This window comes from Bidens hawaiensis, unplaced genomic scaffold, assembly GCF_021521415.1.
Source record: "Bidens hawaiensis isolate Kalapana, Puna unplaced genomic scaffold, B.hawaiensis_p1.1 tig00017762_1, whole genome shotgun sequence".
Taxonomy (NCBI): Eukaryota; Viridiplantae; Streptophyta; class Magnoliopsida; order Asterales; family Asteraceae; genus Bidens; species Bidens hawaiensis.
The window spans coordinates 98,360-119,640 of NW_027492680.1; the positions used below are offsets into that span (position 1 = coordinate 98,360).

Here is a 21,281-nt window from a genome sequence, read left to right on the forward strand (position 1 = left end):
TAAAAATAAAATTATCTGTTATACAATATATTGTTTCAAGTCTTACGTCTCCTTAACCAACTGAGCTACACGGCGGAGACTTAGATATACAATATAAGGTATTGCCAACACACCTTTTTATGTTTGTAATCAAGTTGGGTTTATACAAGCTCAAACTTTAAAAAACTTGTTCAATAAGCATTTTTCATACATCAATTTTTATTAAACTTGCGAGCCTAGACGAATCTATAGCTTTTATAACATATCTAAAACATATCTATATAATGCATACAAGTACATAAAAGATAATTTTATATATAATTACAACCAAATTTTAAATTTATATATCATGTTGCAAATATAATTTGATTATAGATATATATAATATAACATAATATATTATGAAAAATATATAAAGAAAATGGACATGAAAATCTATATTTAATGAATAAGTAACCGGTTGAGTCTCGTGTCATGGTTCCGTTAGCCCAAAACAAAAATTTATTTTCCGCTTCTCTTATTTCACTATTTTGAATTTATGATAATACAAATTAATATATTAATTTCAATGTACATAGGAACGTATTTGAAATATTTGATTTCAAATTTATAAAATTATTAGTGTCTAACTTATACATATTAAACTTGTCTTAAAATATCATTCTACAATTCATAAATCTCCATAAATTTGTATATAACAATAACACTTATGTTAAAAGAGACTGATAATAACGATCATATAAATACAAGTCTAATATGTTGAATAAATATTAAATTTGTTTAGCCTCAAAAATTCATTCGAGTTTAGTTTGACTCAAGTGTGTTTTCTTACGGCGGAGGAAATCAATATGAATGGTTGATATCTCGTCTCAGAAAAGAAATACTCACCTGGGTAGTAAATCTTAGAGATACTCACGGTAGATCTAAGATACATAGCTTGTCTTGGAAAGATTGTTGTAATTTCTCATTGTAAATTTCTTTGATTGTTTCATTATTACTAATTTGGTTTCTCGACAGTGAAGTAAGACCAAGCTCATGAGCTTATTATCTCAGGTCGGAACAAGTTGATAGGATCCCCCTTTTTTCGTCCTCATGTCACCACACCGGCGGCATGGGGACGAAAAAAGCAAAGAGAGGGATCTAGCTTATTGCTAGTTTTTTTTAATGAAAGTTCATGTTCCAAAAAAATAAATACTCACTTGGGTATTGAGTAGGGATGCAAACGAGCTGAGCTGACTCGAGACCGGCTCGTGAACAAACTCGATCGAGCCGAGCTTAAACGAGCCCGAGCTCGAGCCTAAAAGTAAGTTCATTAAATAACCGAGCCCAAGCCCAAACTTCACTTCTCGAGCTCAACCTAGCTCACGAGCCTGTCATTAGCATATTTCTAAAATATATGTATTTATTAATTTTTAATTAATCTATTTAATATTATGAAAACCTAACTAAATTATACATATTATTTTATATATAAAGTTATAACTGAAAATTTTATATATAAAAAATAATTATAAATATATAAAAATAAATCAAGAAACAGTAAACGAGTCGAGCCCGAGCCGAACTTGAGATTTAGAAATAGAGATCGCAAACGAGCCGAGGTCAAGTCCTGTGTAAATAAAACAAGCTGAGCTCATTTGCACCCCTAGTACGATTGAGTTTGGTTTCAAACACCGTTAAAAATAAATGAAAAAACGAACTTGTACTCGAGTTCTACAGGATTCGGTATAAGTTGCTTTAGCCGCCGATATTTATTAATGCTTCTACATGCATATGTCGGCTGGGACAGTGTAGTATTACTACTGCATGCATGTGCACTACTCACTATTAAAAACCCTCCACATAAACGTGACATGTCCCAAACAGTTTCTTCCATTGATCGCTACATTTCCGTTCAAATGTCATCCGCCGGTATCCTCTCACTACCATCACATTCATCTGCGTCAATTCAGTCAATGAATCGACGCTGTACAATGGCATTTAAACCTCGACGATGTACCGTCCGCATGGAATGGCAGGACTGCACGTACTTAATTACTTTATTTATTTAATCAACTAGAATTTGATTTAGTATAAAAATGTATGCGTGTATATATAGTTTCTTATTTATTTTAATTTAAGTGTTTGATTTATTTATGTAGGGTTAAAAGGGAAATGAATGTGCCAGTTTCTGTAGCGTATAATTGTTACCTTGATAGAGAAGCCACTCCTCAATGGATGCCGCTCGTTTCGTCTGTTAAGGTGCGTTTTCTCTCTAGCCCATAAATGCTTTCGGTTGCAGTGTTGTAAAAATCACTAGTCGATCGGGAGGTGGGGTAAGGGCTAGAGATTAATAGGATTGGACTTTCGTGTATAATTTTCAGTTTTATATGGGGTAAAAATGCAAACAAGTGGGGTAAAAATGCACACACACATTTTTATATGCAATTTTCAGTTTTATACATATGCAAACACATTTTGGCCGGAATTGGCTGGAATCCCGCTGGAAACAGATGATTTTGGCCAGAAAAGCCGATTAAGTCCGATTAATCATGATTTTGGCCGGATTTGACCATTGGCCGAATAGCCCAAAATTAATCAGTGAAGTAGGACTAGTGATTAATCGACGCATAGTCATGATTTTTGCAGCACTAAAGCCCTGGGGATTCAAGTGTCCTATAAGATCGATAAAAAAGGTTCCTTGAGCCCTAATGAATTATATAAAGTAACTTTTTTTGTAAAATGACGATTAGCGTTATAACACTAATCATAGCAAAATCATAGTATTAGTTTTTGAGGTTTTATTTTTTTATTTAGAGGGCTCGATAAGTTTTTCGGTTTTGTAATTTAAAAAATATATAAAAATTTAGTGACCTTGGAAAAACATGGCCAGCCTGGGAGTACGGCTCGCCCTTGCCTAGGGCCGGCCCTGAATATAAGATCCTATCGATGGAGGTATCGGGCCCATACAAGTCTCATATAAGTTATGACTACGAGGGGAATTACAGGCCTACATGCAGCGACAAAAAGGTTTTGACGAGCCGAATCAAGTGGCAAACACCATATATAGGCGGTTTGTTCAGTTGTGAGTCCGAAATCTATTGCCCGATTTCGTCACTTAAAGATTTTCCCCTAGTTGGATGCAATACCTATGTTGGCATAATACAAATATTAACATACTTCATAACTTAGCATACTCCTATATGTAGGCATACTTATGCAGTGAGTAAAATTTAAGTTTTCAGACATCACTAAAAATGTTTTTTTTTTTTGAATTTTCCTAAAGCTATAATACTGATGTCGCCGCATAGACAATTGTTTATACACTTGTCATTTCTTGCATCATGCATCAAAGACATATGTTACGATACTTATGCTAAATATATTGGTTTCAGATAATAGAAGACAAGCCCGAGTTAACATGGTGGTTTCTCAAGTACGAAGTACTTGGGCGCGATCTTGAATTCACTTGGCTTGCTCATTATATGCAGGTAAATTAAGTAAAAGGGTACCTAAAGCCCGCATATCCTTCGTTTTATTTATTTTTATCTTTGATGCCATATTGTTGAATGTTGCAGCCAATTCCAAATCAAAAAATCCACTGGAGGCCCTTAGAAGGTCTTCCCAACCAGTAAATTAATTCGTTAATCCGCTAAAATAATAGTACTCTTTCGAGTATCAAAATCAAAAATATTGAAATGCTTGTAATTTTTTTTTGTTACAGAGGAGCTGTAAGATTTTTTCGTAAAGGTTCTTCAACATGTTTGGTTGAAGTAAGTCTTCATTGACCAAAAACCATTTCAGTTACATTTATGTTTTATACCATGTGTATTGGTTTTTATTAATCATAATTGTCATATTTTGGTCGCTGCCGAGCACAACTAGTCAATTGGTTGTTGACGATCCAATCTTTTAACGTATTTGTTTCCAACAGTCAGCGACTAACAAAATTCTAACATCTTTAGACGTCGGGAAAATGTGTTTGGCCGGAAAACTCAACATTTTCATCCTAAACATCTTTGTAACCTTAGATCGGATCTTTAGAAACATTTTTCTAGTAAAAGTCTCAGCTATTGAGGTCCCCAGAACCCTAGAACCATCGTCGAATCAATTGGTGGTGGTGAGTCGTTTGGTGGTGGTGGTGAGGTGGTATTTACTATTTAGGTTGAGTTTACTGGAAAAAAATGTGTCTTTTCCAGCCAAAAGCGTTTTTCTGGCGACCTGCAAGTAACAACGCTAGAATTCTGTTAGTCGCGTGCCGTTGGGAACAAATAGGTTAAAAGATGGGACCGTCAGCAACCAATTTGTTATTTAGAACCGACAACAACCAAAAGATGATAGTTGAGATTAATAAAAACCGATACACCTTTATACAAAGGTTATGAACTTACGATATAATTCTTGTTTTCTACAGCTTACTGTTTCATATGAAGTACCTCAATTTTTGTCCCCTGTGGCATCTGTAAGTGTACTTGAACTTGTTGCAAATAGATTTTTTTTTTTAAATATGTTAACAAGTAACTAAGTTTTCTTTAATTTTAACTACAACTAGATATTACAGCCTTTCAATGAAAACTTGATGAGGCGCGGCTTGGAAAGGTTTGCAAGTTATGTAAAGACATACCAACCGCATTCGGTCTGAGAGTTCTTACTCTGTATTGTACAAGTATAATAATTATATAATCACGCCATATTCTTTATTTTTGTAAATTTAGCCATGAACTAGGCTAATATTTATTAAGTTGAAGACATGTATGCACATACATGTATATGAAACATGTTGATGTTACAAAGGTATACAACATATTGCATTTCACATTTTCACGATACGGTAAATCTATAAGGATACCTATCATAACATTATGCAAACAACTCGGAGGTTTATTGATGAAAAAGAAGAAACAACGACAACATAAAACTAACAAAAATAAGAAACAATGGTCGCGATTGAAGTATATCTCAAGTAGTCTAATGCCAATTTTTTGTTTTTTAAAAATAAGTCTAAAATTACTTTTTTGATATTTTAATTACATAACTACTATAATATATATATATATATATATATATATATATATATATATATATATAATTTAAGTATATTTAAGTCATTTACATGAGACATGATCTTCATTGTAAATAAACGATAGAAATGAAATGCACAACCTTTAACATCTTTAAGGGATAAAAAAATTATTATATCGTATTATCGTGTATATATTACTAGTTTTTATCCCCCGTATTACGGGGGGTGTTTTATATTATGTGTTTCTAATATTTATTTATTTTTTGAATTTTAATATTTTTTATTGTATAAAAGTTAATATACTTATGGTTTAATGATAAATTGTTTCACAAATAAATGAGATGTTATACCCCGGTTTAAAAGCTATATGGGTTTGATGAGACCCAAGACCCGTTTATTTTTTTTACTATAAAATTGGTTTTTTAATTATAAATAATATATATATATATATATATATATATATATGGATTAGGTTCATTTCAGAAATATTTTTAGAGTGAGAAGTGCGAGAAATAAATCCAACCAATCACAATTTAACCTTTTTCTTTTCTATTTATTTTATTTTAAGGGCAAATAAGTAAAAAACCAATTCTTATATTCTTGGTAAGTAACTTTACTACCAGGAAAGTTACATATCAATTTTTATTATAATTATTTTTTATTATTTATCACCTTTTCCAAATTGTGAATAACCCTTACTATCACCTTTTCCAAATTTGTGAATAACTCACACGAGATTCTAGCCAACCGATTTTTTCAAATTCTATTGAACCCAAATAATTTAATCCCATTATGTAACTTTACGTCCAATTCAACCAATAATATATTCGATAATCAAAAATCGATTTTATCCTATTCTTTTTTTTGTGATTCCATTGATGAAAATCTACATGCATCATATACGACGAAAATCTGTTTCCTTTTCTTTTTTATCCCCAAATTAATGGATAAATAAGTTATTCATAAACACTTTCATAATTAATCCATATATAACAAACTATTTATAATACCTACTTTTGTACCTACATAACAAATAGTTACATGCATACATTGTACTTCATAAACATTTCATTCTTACTCCTTACACAACAAACAATTGATCCTACATACACAAGATTTCTAAAACAGACAGAAGGGTTAAAAAACGGGTAAAAACCACAAAACAAAGTATAACATTATCCTACTATTCCTTGATCAACCAAACATTCGATCCAAACTTAGAACCTCCCTAATATGTGATCCTTTTCGTTTTTAAGTTAAATAACTAATAGAATCCTCGCCACAAATGTTTATAAACGACATATGTCTTTTAATGTCATTCTAGTTATATCGCCACCGAGTGTGTGCTTAGTATTGTTTTTCATCAAACCGAACTCTCGTGAGGTTGTGAAGTCTTTAAAAGCTAAATGCCTCTCAGCCTGTTTAAAAAACCAAATAAAAAATATTAATAATAATAATAATAATCTAAAACTAGCTTTCTATTTTTTCAATACCAAACATCAAACAACCTTCTTAATAACATATAATCCAACGAAATAAATAAAGATTAAATAGATAATCATAAATCTACGTAGAGCATATATTCTTACACAATCCTAATTTATCTTTCCGGACTATGCACAATTATCTTCTGTTTCACACTTAAATTTTAACCATTTTGGTATTAACAAACCAAATGCATCAACCTTTCAGATAACCAACAATCCTTGGTAACTCACAAAGTATAGTCCCTTTACATAAAAATAAAAAATTTATAAATAAGTTATATAGAAAACGAAATAAACCGCTTACAAATACATAAATTTAGGGGTATTACCAGTTTTGAAACTGATGTGTGCAAGCAACAGCCTAAATATTAAGTAAAATCCTCTATAGTGAACAAAGCACATACATAACAATTCACCATTTCATAACTATATAGCAACCTAACATCATACACCAAAACCAACCAAAAACCTTCAAATAAGTCTACACATACCATACAAAAAATCTCTACAACCTAACATCATAAAACAAATCTATATATTACCTAAATAAGCATACACAATAAACAAACTGCATACACAAGAAGCTTACAAAGAAAACAATAAGCATACACAACCGTAGTCGCCTTTACCAGTAACAAACTACTCATACAACAAACCCATTAACCCTACACAGAAAACAAACTGCATACACCTACACAGGCAACAAGCCTACACAGAAAACAATAAGTTACATAGTAAACAACATGCATACACAACCGTAGTCGCCCCTACACAGTAACAAACTACTTACACAACAAACCCATTAATCTTACACAGAAAACAAATTAAATACACCTACATAGGCAACAAGCCTACACAGAAAACAATAAGCTACACAGTAAACAACATGCATGCACAATTGTAGTTACCCCTACACAGTAATAAACTATTTACACAACAAACCCATTAACCCTACATAGAAAACACACTGCATACACCTACACATGCAACAAGCCTACACATAATACAATCTACACATTGCCTAAATAAGCATACACAATAAACAAATCACACACACAATAAACTCAGTAAACTACACAATAAACAACCATCATACACATCATCCACAGTCCCCCCCCCATACAGCTACACAGTAACAAGTTAAATTTTGAGATTTCTCACCTGCAATTACATATCAAGTTAAATTTTTATTCTTTTTTGTAAAACTCAGTAGCTACATAGACTAATGACAGATACAATAACGGCATGTTGCATCTTACACAGATGGTTTACCATGTTTGCATCCATAACACACCAAAGGAATGCCATATCTTACGTCACTACTAACTAAAACAACTAGTACAACAAACATACAAAGTAAACTACGCAACCAGAAATTAAACATTACACCCACAGTACACAATAACCCGCAACTCATCCAAGACTCATACACATGCCATACATTCAAGTGAAAGTACATCCACAACCACTAACATCTATGACTACCCTCATTTATTAGGAACTAGACAACCAAAACATGAATTGTAAACAACTTCTAACACCACTCAGTACATTCATTAACATTAAAACAAAACTCAACCTATAAAAACCTACGGTATTTGCAAAAATTTAATTTAGACAACATGTATGTTCTTCATTAACAAAGACTCCACATCTTACTGAAACCTAACTGTACCTACACAAATTCGTCATAAACCATTCACAACGTAACAAAAATCGACCTTTTTCAGTCTTTTTATAACAAGGCAACAAAATTTCATGAGTGTGTTAACCAAATATCAATGAAACCTAACTGTTCCTACAGCCTACACAGACCAACCCAACCACATCTGCTTTGTAAGAAAAATCAATCAAAAACCATCAATTACTTCATGTAGCACGCAGTTTGCAACTTCTAAAGAACTATATTACACAAGACACAACATAAATTAGCCAGCATACCTTCAATTTCTTGTCCGCGGTTTCAGTTTCTGTTGCACCTCGCACAACACCAGTTAAACCCTAAAACCCCAATTTGTACATAACAGGGACTTTTGATTGCTTCTTATAGTTACACAAACTGAATCAATCGCCTTAAAATTTATCGATTGTGTGTATCACATCACCAACTCTAAGAGGATTTCGTGGCACATGTATCCAGGGGCCGTTTACGATTGAAACCAGGGATAGTTAATACACAACTTATTTTAAGCTACACATAAAAGACCATCCTGCCCTTTTCTTCCAGAAAACTAGTGTTAAATGTTCAAAGAATTTACAAAACTGCCATTGTGTACTATTGACCATTGATTTTTATAATAAACGGTTGACATTCACTTCTCGCATTTCTCACTACAACTACACTTCTCGCATGAACCATCCCCATATATATATATATATATATATATATATATATTAAATAAATCATATATTAATTTTTAGTATATCCCTACTTTATAGGATTTTTATATCAAATATTTGGTGATATTAGTTTTAGTTTAATGAGATGTTATAACACGTTTAAAAAATATATGGGTTTGATGAGACCCGTACCCATGAATTCGGGTCAAATGCATGAGAAATCTACATTTAAAAATCAAGCAAATCTGGTGACTCCAAAAACAGAGGGAGCGACGACATCGCGACACGTAGGATTTTTGTGTATTCGTTTATATATATTATATAGATAGATTATAGATGAGTAATATGTTTGGTTGTTGTAACAGTGTAATCGAGTATTTTATTTTGTTTAAATAAAATATATTAAAAGGAATGACATGATGTACAAGAAATTGTTGTTGTGATATTTGAATTTTAAAAATACTTTAAAACAAGTACTTGGTTTTCTTAAGTCCTAAAATATAGTTGTAATATAAGTAAAATGTTACTAAAACATGCTACTTCTTTGTTTTTCTATAATGTAATGTTTAAAACCAAGTTACCAAACTTGTGTGCTATTGTAAGGGGGCCGGACTCGAAATGTATACAAAACTTCACAAAAGATAGGGGGTCGGGCTCAAATCTTTTATCGAAAACGGCTAAATTTACACTACGTACACAAAATTTCGGACGAAAACGGGTAAATTTACACTACTGCGTAAAAAAACAGGGGGGCGGGCCACCCCGGGCCCTAAGTAAGCTTCATTAATGGTGCTACGAACGGTACTAAAAATTAATTATATCATAACCCGAAGGGGGGAGAGAGAAAGTGAAAACCATGAAATGATTGTCACCGAGTGATATTATTGTTCAAAGTTTGATGTTTTACATTAAATAAAAAGTAATAATTCTCAATAATCTTCCTACACCTCAATTAGATTTTCATCAATCTTTTAACCGATTAACACCCTTAGATTTAAAAATAAAAAAAATAACAAAATTCTAGCTGAAGTATATTCCAAGTCATTTAAATAATACATGAATTTATTTGAATAAAGTTAATCTATATTATATCGTATTAACGTTATGGGTTCGAGTATCTGAAAGTAAAATAAGCTTATATTTATTTTAATAAAAAATAACGTTGTTAATAAAAGTAAATTATACCAAGAATATATTTTAACTACAAGTTTTGTTATGGTCTCTACCATTCACACACTCTTCAATATTCATTCTATCTTACTAGGATTTGGACTTTTTATAATTATAAATTTATAAATTATAATAGTAGATTAGTAGGCGGGTATCCAATTTCTCATCCAGTCATGCTCGTTTATATTTGACTAGCAAATATATTATTATTGTTAATAAAAACATTTTCCACGTGCTAAGTTTATTCATAATTAATTCATGGCATGAAACACGTGCCACGTGACTAAAGTCTAAAACCATGGACGCAAGCTTTTTTTTTTTCTTTTAACTTATTTGCGTTGTTGTACAACACTGACTTATGACTATTATATTAAAACCATTATATTAATTATTAAAACAAGTTTAAATGTCACATTGACAGCAAATATGTTTTTAAATAGTCTTCCTTATATTTTTAACCTTTTAACTAGTGTAAACTGCAAACTATAATCTAACCGGTTAATAGTGTATAAATGGATATTTTAATTTTATACAAACTAGCAACTTTAAAAGGTGAATAAATCTGTACATGAAAACATGATTGCCATAACAACGATTACGGTTAGAGGCAAATAGTGATTTTCTTTTGAATGACCAACAAACAAAATTATCTATGTATTCTGTACACGATGTTCCAATAATAAATAGTGATTTCCTTAACTTAAAGAAATTACAAAATAAAAATGTGAGTGATATTAATGTCACTCAAAATTTTATTTTGTATTCGTTTTTTTTAGTTTAGTTCACATATTAATTTAATCAATTTATACACACGTTATCTTTTTTACACATTATCTTTCTTTGGTACCAGTCGTAGCCCACGTTTTGGTAGCGCGTGTTTAGAAGTTAAATAGTATTATAAAACACGTTTTTTTATATCCTTTTATTTATATTACGAGTATATTTTAACATTTTTTATTTATCATAGCAAGTACATAAAATCCGAAAGGTTTTATGATTAGCCCAACGCACAACTTCTATCTTACTAGTTTTAAAGCACTTCAACATTCAATAATAAAATTTCATGTAAATGCCACTTCTTTTATTTCATTTAAACAATATAAATTATCCGATTCTAGTTTGTTAATAACCAACAAACAAAAAGCTACCTAAATACTTCGTACAGAGTGAAATACCACCGACCCACTGCAAGCTGGCCTAACCCAGACGTACCTGGCCCTTAAGCTCCTTCAAGTTATCTTCGGCTCCAAAGAAAACTCATCCGTCCGAAGGCCCACTGGTAATAAAACACAGACACCCTGATGATCGAACCAGAGATCACAAAGGTCTCAGTCTTCTTTCATTGAGTCTCTCACGTCCTCTCCAAAGTATTATTTGTTGGGATCGAACCTAGGTCTCCATTTAAAGTTTCGGACTTTCTACCATTACACTGCGTTAGAAATATAAATTATCCGATCTAGGGGTGTACACGAACCGGACGGACACAGACGAGACCTTGTCCGTGTCCGTCCGTTAATATGTTGACAGACAAACGGACGGTTCACGAACACTCAACCGAACGAAATTCATGTATGTGTTAGTCCATTAAGAAATTGAGTTTGTCTGTGTCCGTCCGTTGATATTGTAAACGGACGTTAACGGACACTAATGGACAAACGGATACTATTGAACATTAATGCACAGACGTACACTAATCGACTCTAATGGATAAACAAACACATGAACATTAATGGACACTAATGGACAACGAACACTAATATTGTCATTAACGACGAACAAACATATACAAACCTATCAGTTTGGACGCTACCGGACGAACATTATCGGATGTAATCGAACGGACGTTACCGGAAGTTCACGGACACTATCGAACAGACCTGGCCTTTGTTCGTGTTCGTCCATTAAGCTTACCGAACAAAACTTTTTTGTCCAAGTCGGGTTCATTTATTAAACAGACAAACACAAACGATTTTTTTGCCGAACAGATTGCTTATAGCCCTAATCCGATTAGAAATGAGAAAATAATAATAATAGTTTACAAATTACAACCCTTAACCCACGTTAAGTTGTGTGATTTTCAATACATTCAAACACGATAAAACGTTGAATGCATGTGCACCATCATTTTTGACCAACAAATAAATAAATAATAATACCAATAACACTCACTACGATATATACATATAGATATAACTTTGACCAGTCAAAATATGTATATGATTAAATCCACCTTCAAACACTAACCATCATCATCATTATTATTATTCCACTTCATAATATCATTTCTGCAAATTCAATTATCATCCACACAAACAAAACCTCAGCTCTCAATTATTCTTCATAAATATCATCATCATCGATCGGTACATTCATACTCACTTTCTTTTACTTTACTTTATTGATTGATTATCCGTACGCTAATTTCAATTGCAAGCAGTTTCTAGGGCTTATTTGTTGAATTATTGAATTACTTATGTTTTATCCGTACAGATTGTTAATTATTTGTGAGATCTGGTTTGTGTTGATCTGTAATTGCTTAATTGATGCTGTATGTTACTTGATTGCTGAATTTCGCGCCAAATTTTGTGTTTGAGGTGTTTTTAGGGCAGTGTAATTGGAATGGAACAGTTTTATTTATTATGATGTTGTGTTGAATCAGGTTTTTTTATTTTATTTTATTTTTTTATGATGCTGTGTGTATGTTACCTGATTGCTGAGTTTCGCGCCTTTAGGACAGTTTAATTGGAATGGAAACATTTTATATGCTGTTGTGTTGAATCAGTTTTTTTTTTACTTGTTGATAGGATCATAAAGCTAAAGGAAGAGTTTTGTAGTTATTTGTAAGATCTGTTTTATGTTGATATGAAATTGCTTAATTGATGCTGTGTGTATGTTACCTGATTGCTAATTTTCACTCCAACTTTTGTGTTTGAGACTTTGAGGTGTTTTTAGGGCAGTTTAATTGGAATGGAAACATTTTATATGCCTGTTGTGTTGAATCAGTTTATTTTTTTTTAATAATTTTATTTGTTGATAGGATCATAAAGCTAAAGGAAGAGTTGTGTGGTTATTTGTAAGATACTAAGATCTGTTTTATGTTGATATGAAATTGCTTAATTGATGTTGTGTGTATGTTACCTGATTGCTGAATTTCGCGCCTAATTTACAGTTTGTGATGTTTTGAGGGCAAGTTAGTTGGAATGGAAAGCTTATATATATTGTTGATTGAATAACTTTTTTTTTGTTTCAGATTTGCATTATTTTATTTGTAGATAGGTTCATAAAGCTTAAGAAAGAGTCGTGTAACTTTAATCACCACACCGATGGCTTCGGTAAGTGTTTTACCTGCATCTGGAGTTAGAGAACCTAGTGTAAATACAGCTGCTGTGGAAAGGTTGCCTGATCAGATGAATGACATGAAAATTAGGGATGATAGGGTAAGTGGCGTCATCATATATATCATTTTATGTAGATTGTAGTAGGGCTGGCATAACAGGTCAGGCATCATAAGGCATGATTACCTGTGGTGCTAAACACGACACGATAACTAGTCGTATCCTTTTCTCCAAAGTCCAAACACGAACCCACGTAGAAACAGATTACACACACGGTCTGTTTAGGGACACGATAAGTATCATGTATGTAGTGAAACACAAGTTCATAAAATTCTTAAATTATACATATATTTAATTTTTTTAAAAAGTTAAGCCTGGGCGTAAAGTAACTAAGGGATATGCCATATTTTTGGTTAACAGGTGTTTAACCTGTTTGGACACGATTTAATCGTGTCTTAAATGTGGCGACCAGTTTAAAACACGAAACCTGTTAAGCTCAACCGAAGGCCAAAGTACCAAACGTGTCGTTTTGTGTTAATATGTCCGTGTTAGAAATTGCCAGCCCTAGATTATAGCAATATAGCATAACCTCTTCGTTCAAACATAAATTTTCACTTATTACCTTTAGGAAATGGAGCCTGCAATAGTTAATGGCAACGGGGCAGAGACAGGGCATATAATCGTGACAACTATTGGTGGTAAAAATGGCCAGCCAAAACAGGTAACTTTGATTACACAGATTCTTTCTTTTGGACTGTTGTATTAGTAGCCAACTTAGCTATCAATTGTTAGTGATGCAATTGTTTTTGATTTTAGACGATTAGTTACATGGCCGAGCGCGTAGTTGGGCATGGGTCATTTGGAGTTGTGTTCCAGGCCAAATGCTTAGAAACTGGAGAATCAGTGGCCATTAAAAAGGTTCTTCAGGACAAGAGGTACAAAAACCGGGAGCTGCAAACAATGCGTGTACTGGATCACCCAAACGTTGTTGCTTTGAAGCATTGTTTCTTTTCAACTACAGAAAAGGAAGAACTTTATCTTAACCTTGTGTTAGAGTATGTTCCCGAGACTGTTTATCGGATGATTAGACACTATAACAAGATGAATCAGAGGATGTCGATGATCTATGTGAAGCTATACAGTTATCAGGTAAGAATACCTTTTCTTTGGTTCCATACTTCCATTTCTTAATCATTTAATTGATTTTATGTTTTTATCTTAATCCTGTATTGCATAATACAGATTTTCAGAGCCCTGGCTTACATTCATGGTAGCATTGGAGTGTGTCACAGGGACATCAAACCTCAAAATTTACTGGTAGGCCTTCTGATATGTGTACATTCTATTATTTGTACACAAGATATACAAGTGATGATTTAAAGCACCATTTGTTTAATGTTTAGTTTGATATTAATGAACAAAGATAGTTTACCGAAGCGTCCGTGTTTCTGGTTAACAGGTAAACCCACATACACATCAAGTCAAGCTATGTGATTTTGGAAGTGCTAAAGTTTTGGTAAGCATCAATGTTTGTTTAACAGCTACTTGTTTTTATGCTTGATATTGTGTTGCATTGTCTTACTTTATGTTTGTCATTTGTTTGATAGGTGAAAGGAGAGTCAAACATTTCGTACATTTGTTCAAGATATTATCGGGCGCCTGAACTAATATTTGGGGCCACCGAGTACACAACAGCAATAGATATCTGGTCTGCTGGATGTGTTTTGGCAGAATTGTTGCTTGGACAGGTAGGGGCAGTTTTTTATTGTTTTTTTTTTTTTTTAATTTATACAGAATGTTTATATGACCTGACAAATTGTCATATGTAATTTCAGCCTCTTTTCCCTGGTGAGAGTGGAGTTGACCAGCTAGTGGAGATCATAAAGGTAAGTTATTTTTATATATAAACTTAAAATATCATCAAACGCGTGTCACGTAAGCTTAATAAACTTTGAACATAGATTTTGGGCACCCCAACAAGGGAAGAGATAAAGTGCATGAACCCCAACTACACAGAATACAAATTTCCCCAAATTAAAGCTCACCCATGGCATAAGGTAAGTAAATAAGATTTGGTCACAAGTTTCATAATTACATGTAAATTCACAACCTAAACAATACACTTGCAGATATTCCATAAGCGTACACCCCCAGAAGCGGTTGATCTTGTTTCAAGGCTGCTTCAGTACTCTCCAAATCTTCGAAGCACTGCTGTAAGTATTAAAAGTTAAAACTTAAAACTTAAAACTTTGTATTTTATATCGTTTATACTTATTTTTTGAACGAAAATCTTATGAATAGCTGGAGGCAATGATTCATCCATTCTTTGATGAGTTACGTGACCCTGCTATCAGGCTGCCAAACGGACGATTTCTTCCACCACTATTTAATTTCAAGTCTCATGGTACTGAAAATGAAATATTAATTACGTGCATTTCGTTTATTTTATCTTATTTTATGCTAAAAAAAGGATGTTTTTTCTTGTCATAGAACTTAAAGGGGTGCCTGTGGAGATGCTTACGAAGTTGGTCCCGGAGCACGCAAGAAAGCAATGTGCATTCCTCAGTTTGTAAACGTAAACGTAAGGATAGAAGGAATTCTGTTTGTTTATTTGTTCCTTGTAGTAGTGTGCTTAGTACCTAGAAGAAACGCTCGTCCCATATGAATACGCCCGTCCTAGTGAAATGTAATGTAATGTTATCTTTGTGTGCGCGCAAGCGCCTTTGTTTTGCAACAGTGATCACATACATTTATATATAGTTATTATTAGATGTTCTCTAGTCATAGAAACAAGACCTTGTGTAACTTATTTGTTATTTAGCAGAGTTTAAGTTCTCTACTTATAAAAACATTATAATTTCAGTTTTAATGTTATATAACGAGTCGTGTTAGCAAAGAATGCTTACATTGGAATAGATTTGATTGTATTTGAAGCTAGTTATCTGTTTATACAAACTCAGAAGATCAGTGTGAATGATGGGTATTCGGGTATGGGACTGCACATGGGTTTAGCTATAAACTGTTTTCCTGGTTTGTAATGGCCTGACGCCTGACGGGCATGGTATTAGGTGATACTCGTATGATCATTCGGAACCAATTCCATTCCCGTATACCCGCGTCGAAAACGGATATATTAATATATTCTATACTCTTTAAAAGTACAATAAACAATATTCTGTGTTATAAAACTTGAGATAAAAAATTACAAAAATTTAGTTGATGATTTTGGTGCCATTTTAAGATCGGGATTCGGGTATGGGTACTGGTAGGTAATTAACAACATAAGATTATAAACGGGTATATCAAATATTCATGGTAAAAACCATGAAAATGGGTCAGGTCGGATCATGTTGACTAAAAACCGGAGTCAAATCCCTCCTGCATCTAATCATACATCAACAGAAAAAATCTGAATCCAAATTCAAAGTTAGATTCACATATTTTCGTTCAATTTGAACGCTGGATACAATATCAAATACATAAACTTAACCGTTTAACCAAACTCGAAAACATCATTCATCCATCTTATTCATACAGCAACTTATTTTTCCAATTTCATATCTACCAAAACTGGTCTAGTTTTAGTGACTTCATGGAGATGATCTTGGAAGCAACTATTTTATTAGAAGCTTCTGTGTAATGAACACCGTCCCATATTATAGCCGACAATACATTACTACACATGTTATATCCGGGCTGCCCGCACGTAGCTTTCACATTATAATTATTCGGATCCCCTCCATACCCGCAGCACGCCTTATGCGGTTTTACAAATCCTGTCAGCACATATTCGTTAAATTTCCCGATTCACAAGAAAGCTCGAAGTAAACTTGAACATAGGGCTGTCATAGACTCATAACATGTCGGACACGACCCGATAAAACACGATGACCTGTTGCACTAAACACGAACATGACACAATAACTAATCGGGTCATTTTTTCCAAACACGAACACGAACCTGTTTAGTAACAAGTTAACCTGTTAAGACCTGTTTAAAGACATTGAATAATACGCGTGTAACAAAACCAAAAATTTCAAAATGAGTATAATAAAAATAAAAATAAAAATAAAAATTAATAGATAATCCATAACGTATTTGAAACATAAAACCACAAATCCTTAATATACTTGAAACAAAAGACGACAAATCCATAACATACTTGAAACGGAAAACCATAGAAGTAGATCACAACATCCATAAAAAATATAATATCGGGTTCAGATGGGCATTAGTGAAATGTCATTTGTAAGTATGACTTTAGGGTAAGACTTTAGGAGTGTGTGTGTGTGTGTGTGTATTAAATAAAAATCTACACAAGGTTAATAGGTTTTTTAACCTGTTAGGACACGAATTTAAACATGACCTGTTTAAGGCACGAAACCTGCTAAACCCAAACCCAAACATGTTAAAACACGTGTCATGTTAACAGATTCGTGTGATAAATTGACAGCCCTACTTGAACACATTATTATTATTACCATATTTTGAAGGGTTGGCAAATAGATCATATTTGATGGTGTATACATCCACATACACAATACTTATTCGGATCCACATACACATACACCGTCCCATATTATAGCCGACGATACATTACTACACATGTTATATCCGGGCTGCCCGCACGTAGCTTTCACATTATAATTATTCGGATCCCCTCCATACCCGCAGCACGCCTTATGCGGTTTTACAAATCCTGTCAGCACATATTCGTTAAATTTCCCGATTCACAAGAAAGCTCGAAGTAAACTTGAACATAGGGCTGTCATAGACTCATAACATGTCGGACACGACCCGATAAAACACGATGACCTGTTGCACTAAACACGAACATGACACAATAACTAATCGGGTCATTTTTTCCAAACACGAACACGAACCTGTTTAGTAACAAGTTAACCTGTTAAGACCTGTTTAAAGACATTGAATAATACGCGTGTAACAAAACCAAAAATTTCAAAATGAGTATAATAAAAATAAAAATAAAAATAAAAATTAATAGATAATCCATAACGTATTTGAAACATAAAACCACAAATCCTTAATATACTTGAAACAAAAGACGACAAATCCATAACATACTTGAAACGGAAAACCATAGAAGTAGATCACAACATCCATAAAAAATATAATATCGGGTTCAGATGGGCATTAGTGAAATGTCATTTGTAAGTATGACTTTAGGGTAAGACTTTAGGAGTGTGTGTGTGTGTGTGTGTATTAAATAAAAATCTACACAAGGTTAATAGGTTTTTTAACCTGTTAGGACACGAATTTAAACATGACCTGTTTAAGGCACGAAACCTGTTAAACCCAAACCCAAACATGTTAAAACACGTGTCATGTTAAAAGATTCGTGTGATAAATTGACAGCCCTACTTGAACACATTATTATTATTACCATATTTTGAAGGGTTGGCAAATAGATCATATTTGATGGTGTATACATCCACATACACAATACTTGCATCTTTTAACACTGCTTTCAACTCTTCAATCATTCTACTTAATCCTTTGTTAAAGAGTTTTGATAGGTCATTGTGGACGCGAAAGCATCCAATGTTGTCAATATCGGTATCTTTGTGTTTATGTAACGCGAGTTCTTTAGGAGCGCAGCCTTGTGGCCCGGTGCTAAATATCCAAAACTTTCTACCACCATACTGGTATAGGTTCTACATTTTGCATATAAATTTGACTTATCAACATGTAGTTTATAATTTTATATGCTAAGATGAAATGGTATGAAAAGATTGAAAAAAGGTTACTTGAATGGCAAGTTTAATGTCTGCTACAAAAGATGGTATTTGGGCTGCAACTGGTGCATAAGTAAGATTTGATGCATATAGTGCTTCCAAAATATCATTTTGTCCCATATCTATCATGTAAAGTGCGTTACGGAATCCGTCTTCATTGATATAGTTCCCGGAACCTGTTTATCAAAAAAAGGCTTTATTTTTTTTAACAACACCTCATCATATCATCATCGTACTCAGTATATCCCACCAATAGCAAAGCTATGGTAGGGTCTGAGTAGGGTAAGATGTAGACAACCTTACCTCTAATCCAAAATTTATTTTTTTATGCTTATGCATATTAACACTTCAAAATTAATATTCGAAAGGTTACAACCAAATATACACATGTGTAAAGCAATTAAATGTAAGAGTGAACTGCGGTTTTCGTCCTTGTGGTTTGTCCAAATCTGCGATTTTAGTCCAATAGTTTCAAATTTGCGATTTTCGTCTCCGTGGTTTCATTTCACTTGCAAATAAACCCAACCCACCCCATTAACGCCGTTAAGTCTGGCTGTTATACCCATCAGTGTGTCCCTCACGTGAGGGGCAGTTATGTCCTTTTTCTCTTCAAATAAACACCAACTTCGCAAGCCCTCCACACGTGAGGGGCTTGTGTGTATTTTGGAAAAAAGAACAAAACTGACGACCAGACTTAACGACGTTAGTGGGGTTGGGTTTAATTGCAAGTGAAATGATACCACAAAGACAAAAATCGTAAACTTGAAACTATTGGACTAAAACCGCATATTTGGACAAACCTCAGGGACGAAAACCGCAGTTTACTCTATGTAAACTATAAAACATGATGTTATTTCCTATTTTAACCTTTTAATTTTGGTATAAAATAATCAATAAAAATGGTTTTGTGTGACATATAGCACATTTTTTTGTATTGTATTAAAAATAGATCAACAAACAAACAAACCTGTCAGATTGACCCTAACACGACCTGTTAGCCAAAGAAGTTCAAATGTTTTAACAAAAACTAACCGAATTCATTTAGACTAAACTCAAACCAAAAACTAGAAACGAACATACCTTGTGAGAGAAGTTCAAGTGAACGATTCTTAAAATGGATGAACTGGCGAACTTGAGCACCGAGACGAAAAGGAATAAACGGTGGTAGAATCATGCCTCCGGCCACCGCAAAGTTTACACCACTTGTAAAATTTGGTGCCAGTGATTCCATATATGGACTTAGATAACCAAGTTTCAAATGTTCACCTGTTCCCAAAAAATCAACATTTAATAAAGTTAACACGCAAAACTGATTCAAAAGTTAGCAGACTCAAAACCAGCTTTTACTAACTCACATATAAAGTCTAGAATAAGCCGACCGACACCAAACCGTCCGGTTCCTTTGTGAAAAAATGTAATGCCATGTGGCAAGCCGATAGGGAGTCCAGCGCCGGCTAACACACCTCCGGTGTCCGAATTTGCATCACCAAAGTTGATAATAAGAGGTCTAGACAATGAAGTACCAAAGAGCATGCAAACACATAGAAGCCCATAAAATATATTTAATATCTTCATATCAGAATACTTAATAAGTTGATAATTGATATAGTTTACTTAACCTTCATTTGAGTCTTATATTGAAGGATGTGACTGCATGAAAAACAATGGTCAACCTAGTTTTATTTTATATGTTTGTAGCATAGCCATAGTATACTTTATTCATCTAACTTTATCTAAATACAAGTTGACAAGTTGTTTAGTGAAAATTTTATATATCTTTTTAGAACTTATTCATTTGAAATAGTGAACAATTTATTATTTGTGACATTGTAGATCTTAGTTTTATTAATTTAATAATTTTAGTTTGGGAATACAAAATAACTTTTCTGCAAGGGGCTATTACATGAATAACACCATAATGTTAGGGCTGTTCACGAACCGAGCTGAACCGAAAGCAAGCTTGCTCATACTCGGTTTGGTTGGAAAGCGAGCCGAACCGATCGGATTAAATTTAAAGAAACGGGTGATATTTTTATGCTTGAACTTGGTTTGGTTTGAAGCCGAGAAACTTGGCTCCGCTTGGTTTCGTACAAAGTTTTCAATTTTAATCTTTTAAAACTCCAAAATATTATTAATTCAAAACTTCCAACTCTAGAACGTCTAAAACTCAAAATTAACAAGAAAACATATATAAAACGAGCGGCTAAGGTTT

The 21,281-nt window shown here is 33.2% G+C and overlaps 3 protein-coding genes across 5 annotated transcripts; 2 read left to right on the plus strand and 1 right to left on the minus strand.

Moving 5' to 3' along the window:
- Positions 1-1,832: 1,832 nt before the first annotated feature.
- Positions 1,833-3,746, plus strand: LOC143554597 (uncharacterized). Its single transcript, XM_077044312.1, has 5 exons — positions 1,833-2,005; positions 2,121-2,220; positions 3,354-3,449; positions 3,537-3,589; positions 3,683-3,746. The coding sequence occupies exons 1-5, from the start codon at positions 1,833-1,835 to the stop codon at positions 3,744-3,746; spliced, it is 486 nt and encodes a 161-aa protein (XP_076900427.1).
- An 8,435-nt stretch (positions 3,747-12,181) lies between these two features.
- LOC143554608 (shaggy-related protein kinase gamma-like) lies at positions 12,182-16,127 on the plus strand. 3 transcript variants are annotated; one of them, XM_077044322.1, is made up of 12 exons: positions 12,182-12,341; positions 13,229-13,415; positions 13,942-14,034; positions 14,130-14,462; positions 14,556-14,630; positions 14,773-14,829; positions 14,921-15,061; positions 15,149-15,199; positions 15,275-15,370; positions 15,443-15,526; positions 15,615-15,717; positions 15,804-16,127. In XM_077044322.1, the coding sequence occupies exons 2-12, from the start codon at positions 13,302-13,304 to the stop codon at positions 15,884-15,886; spliced, it is 1,230 nt and encodes a 409-aa protein (XP_076900437.1). In that variant the 5' UTR covers positions 12,182-12,341; positions 13,229-13,301; the 3' UTR covers positions 15,887-16,127. The 3 variants fall into 3 exon arrangements, with proteins under 3 accessions (XP_076900437.1, XP_076900438.1, XP_076900436.1); XM_077044323.1 differs by having other exon boundaries at positions 13,255-13,415; XM_077044321.1 differs by lacking the exon at positions 12,182-12,341 and having other exon boundaries at positions 13,119-13,415.
- Positions 16,128-16,722: 595 nt separating this feature from the next.
- LOC143554585 (GDSL esterase/lipase At3g62280-like) lies at positions 16,723-20,869 on the minus strand. The gene is made up of 5 exons (XM_077044304.1): positions 20,425-20,869; positions 20,150-20,335; positions 19,082-19,245; positions 18,718-18,988; positions 16,723-17,089 (listed from the first exon to the last, which is right to left on the minus strand). Exons 1-5 carry the CDS (start codon positions 20,642-20,644, stop codon positions 16,875-16,877), a joined length of 1,056 nt encoding a protein of 351 aa, XP_076900419.1. The 5' UTR covers positions 20,645-20,869; the 3' UTR covers positions 16,723-16,874.
- Positions 20,870-21,281: the final 412 nt, after the last annotated feature.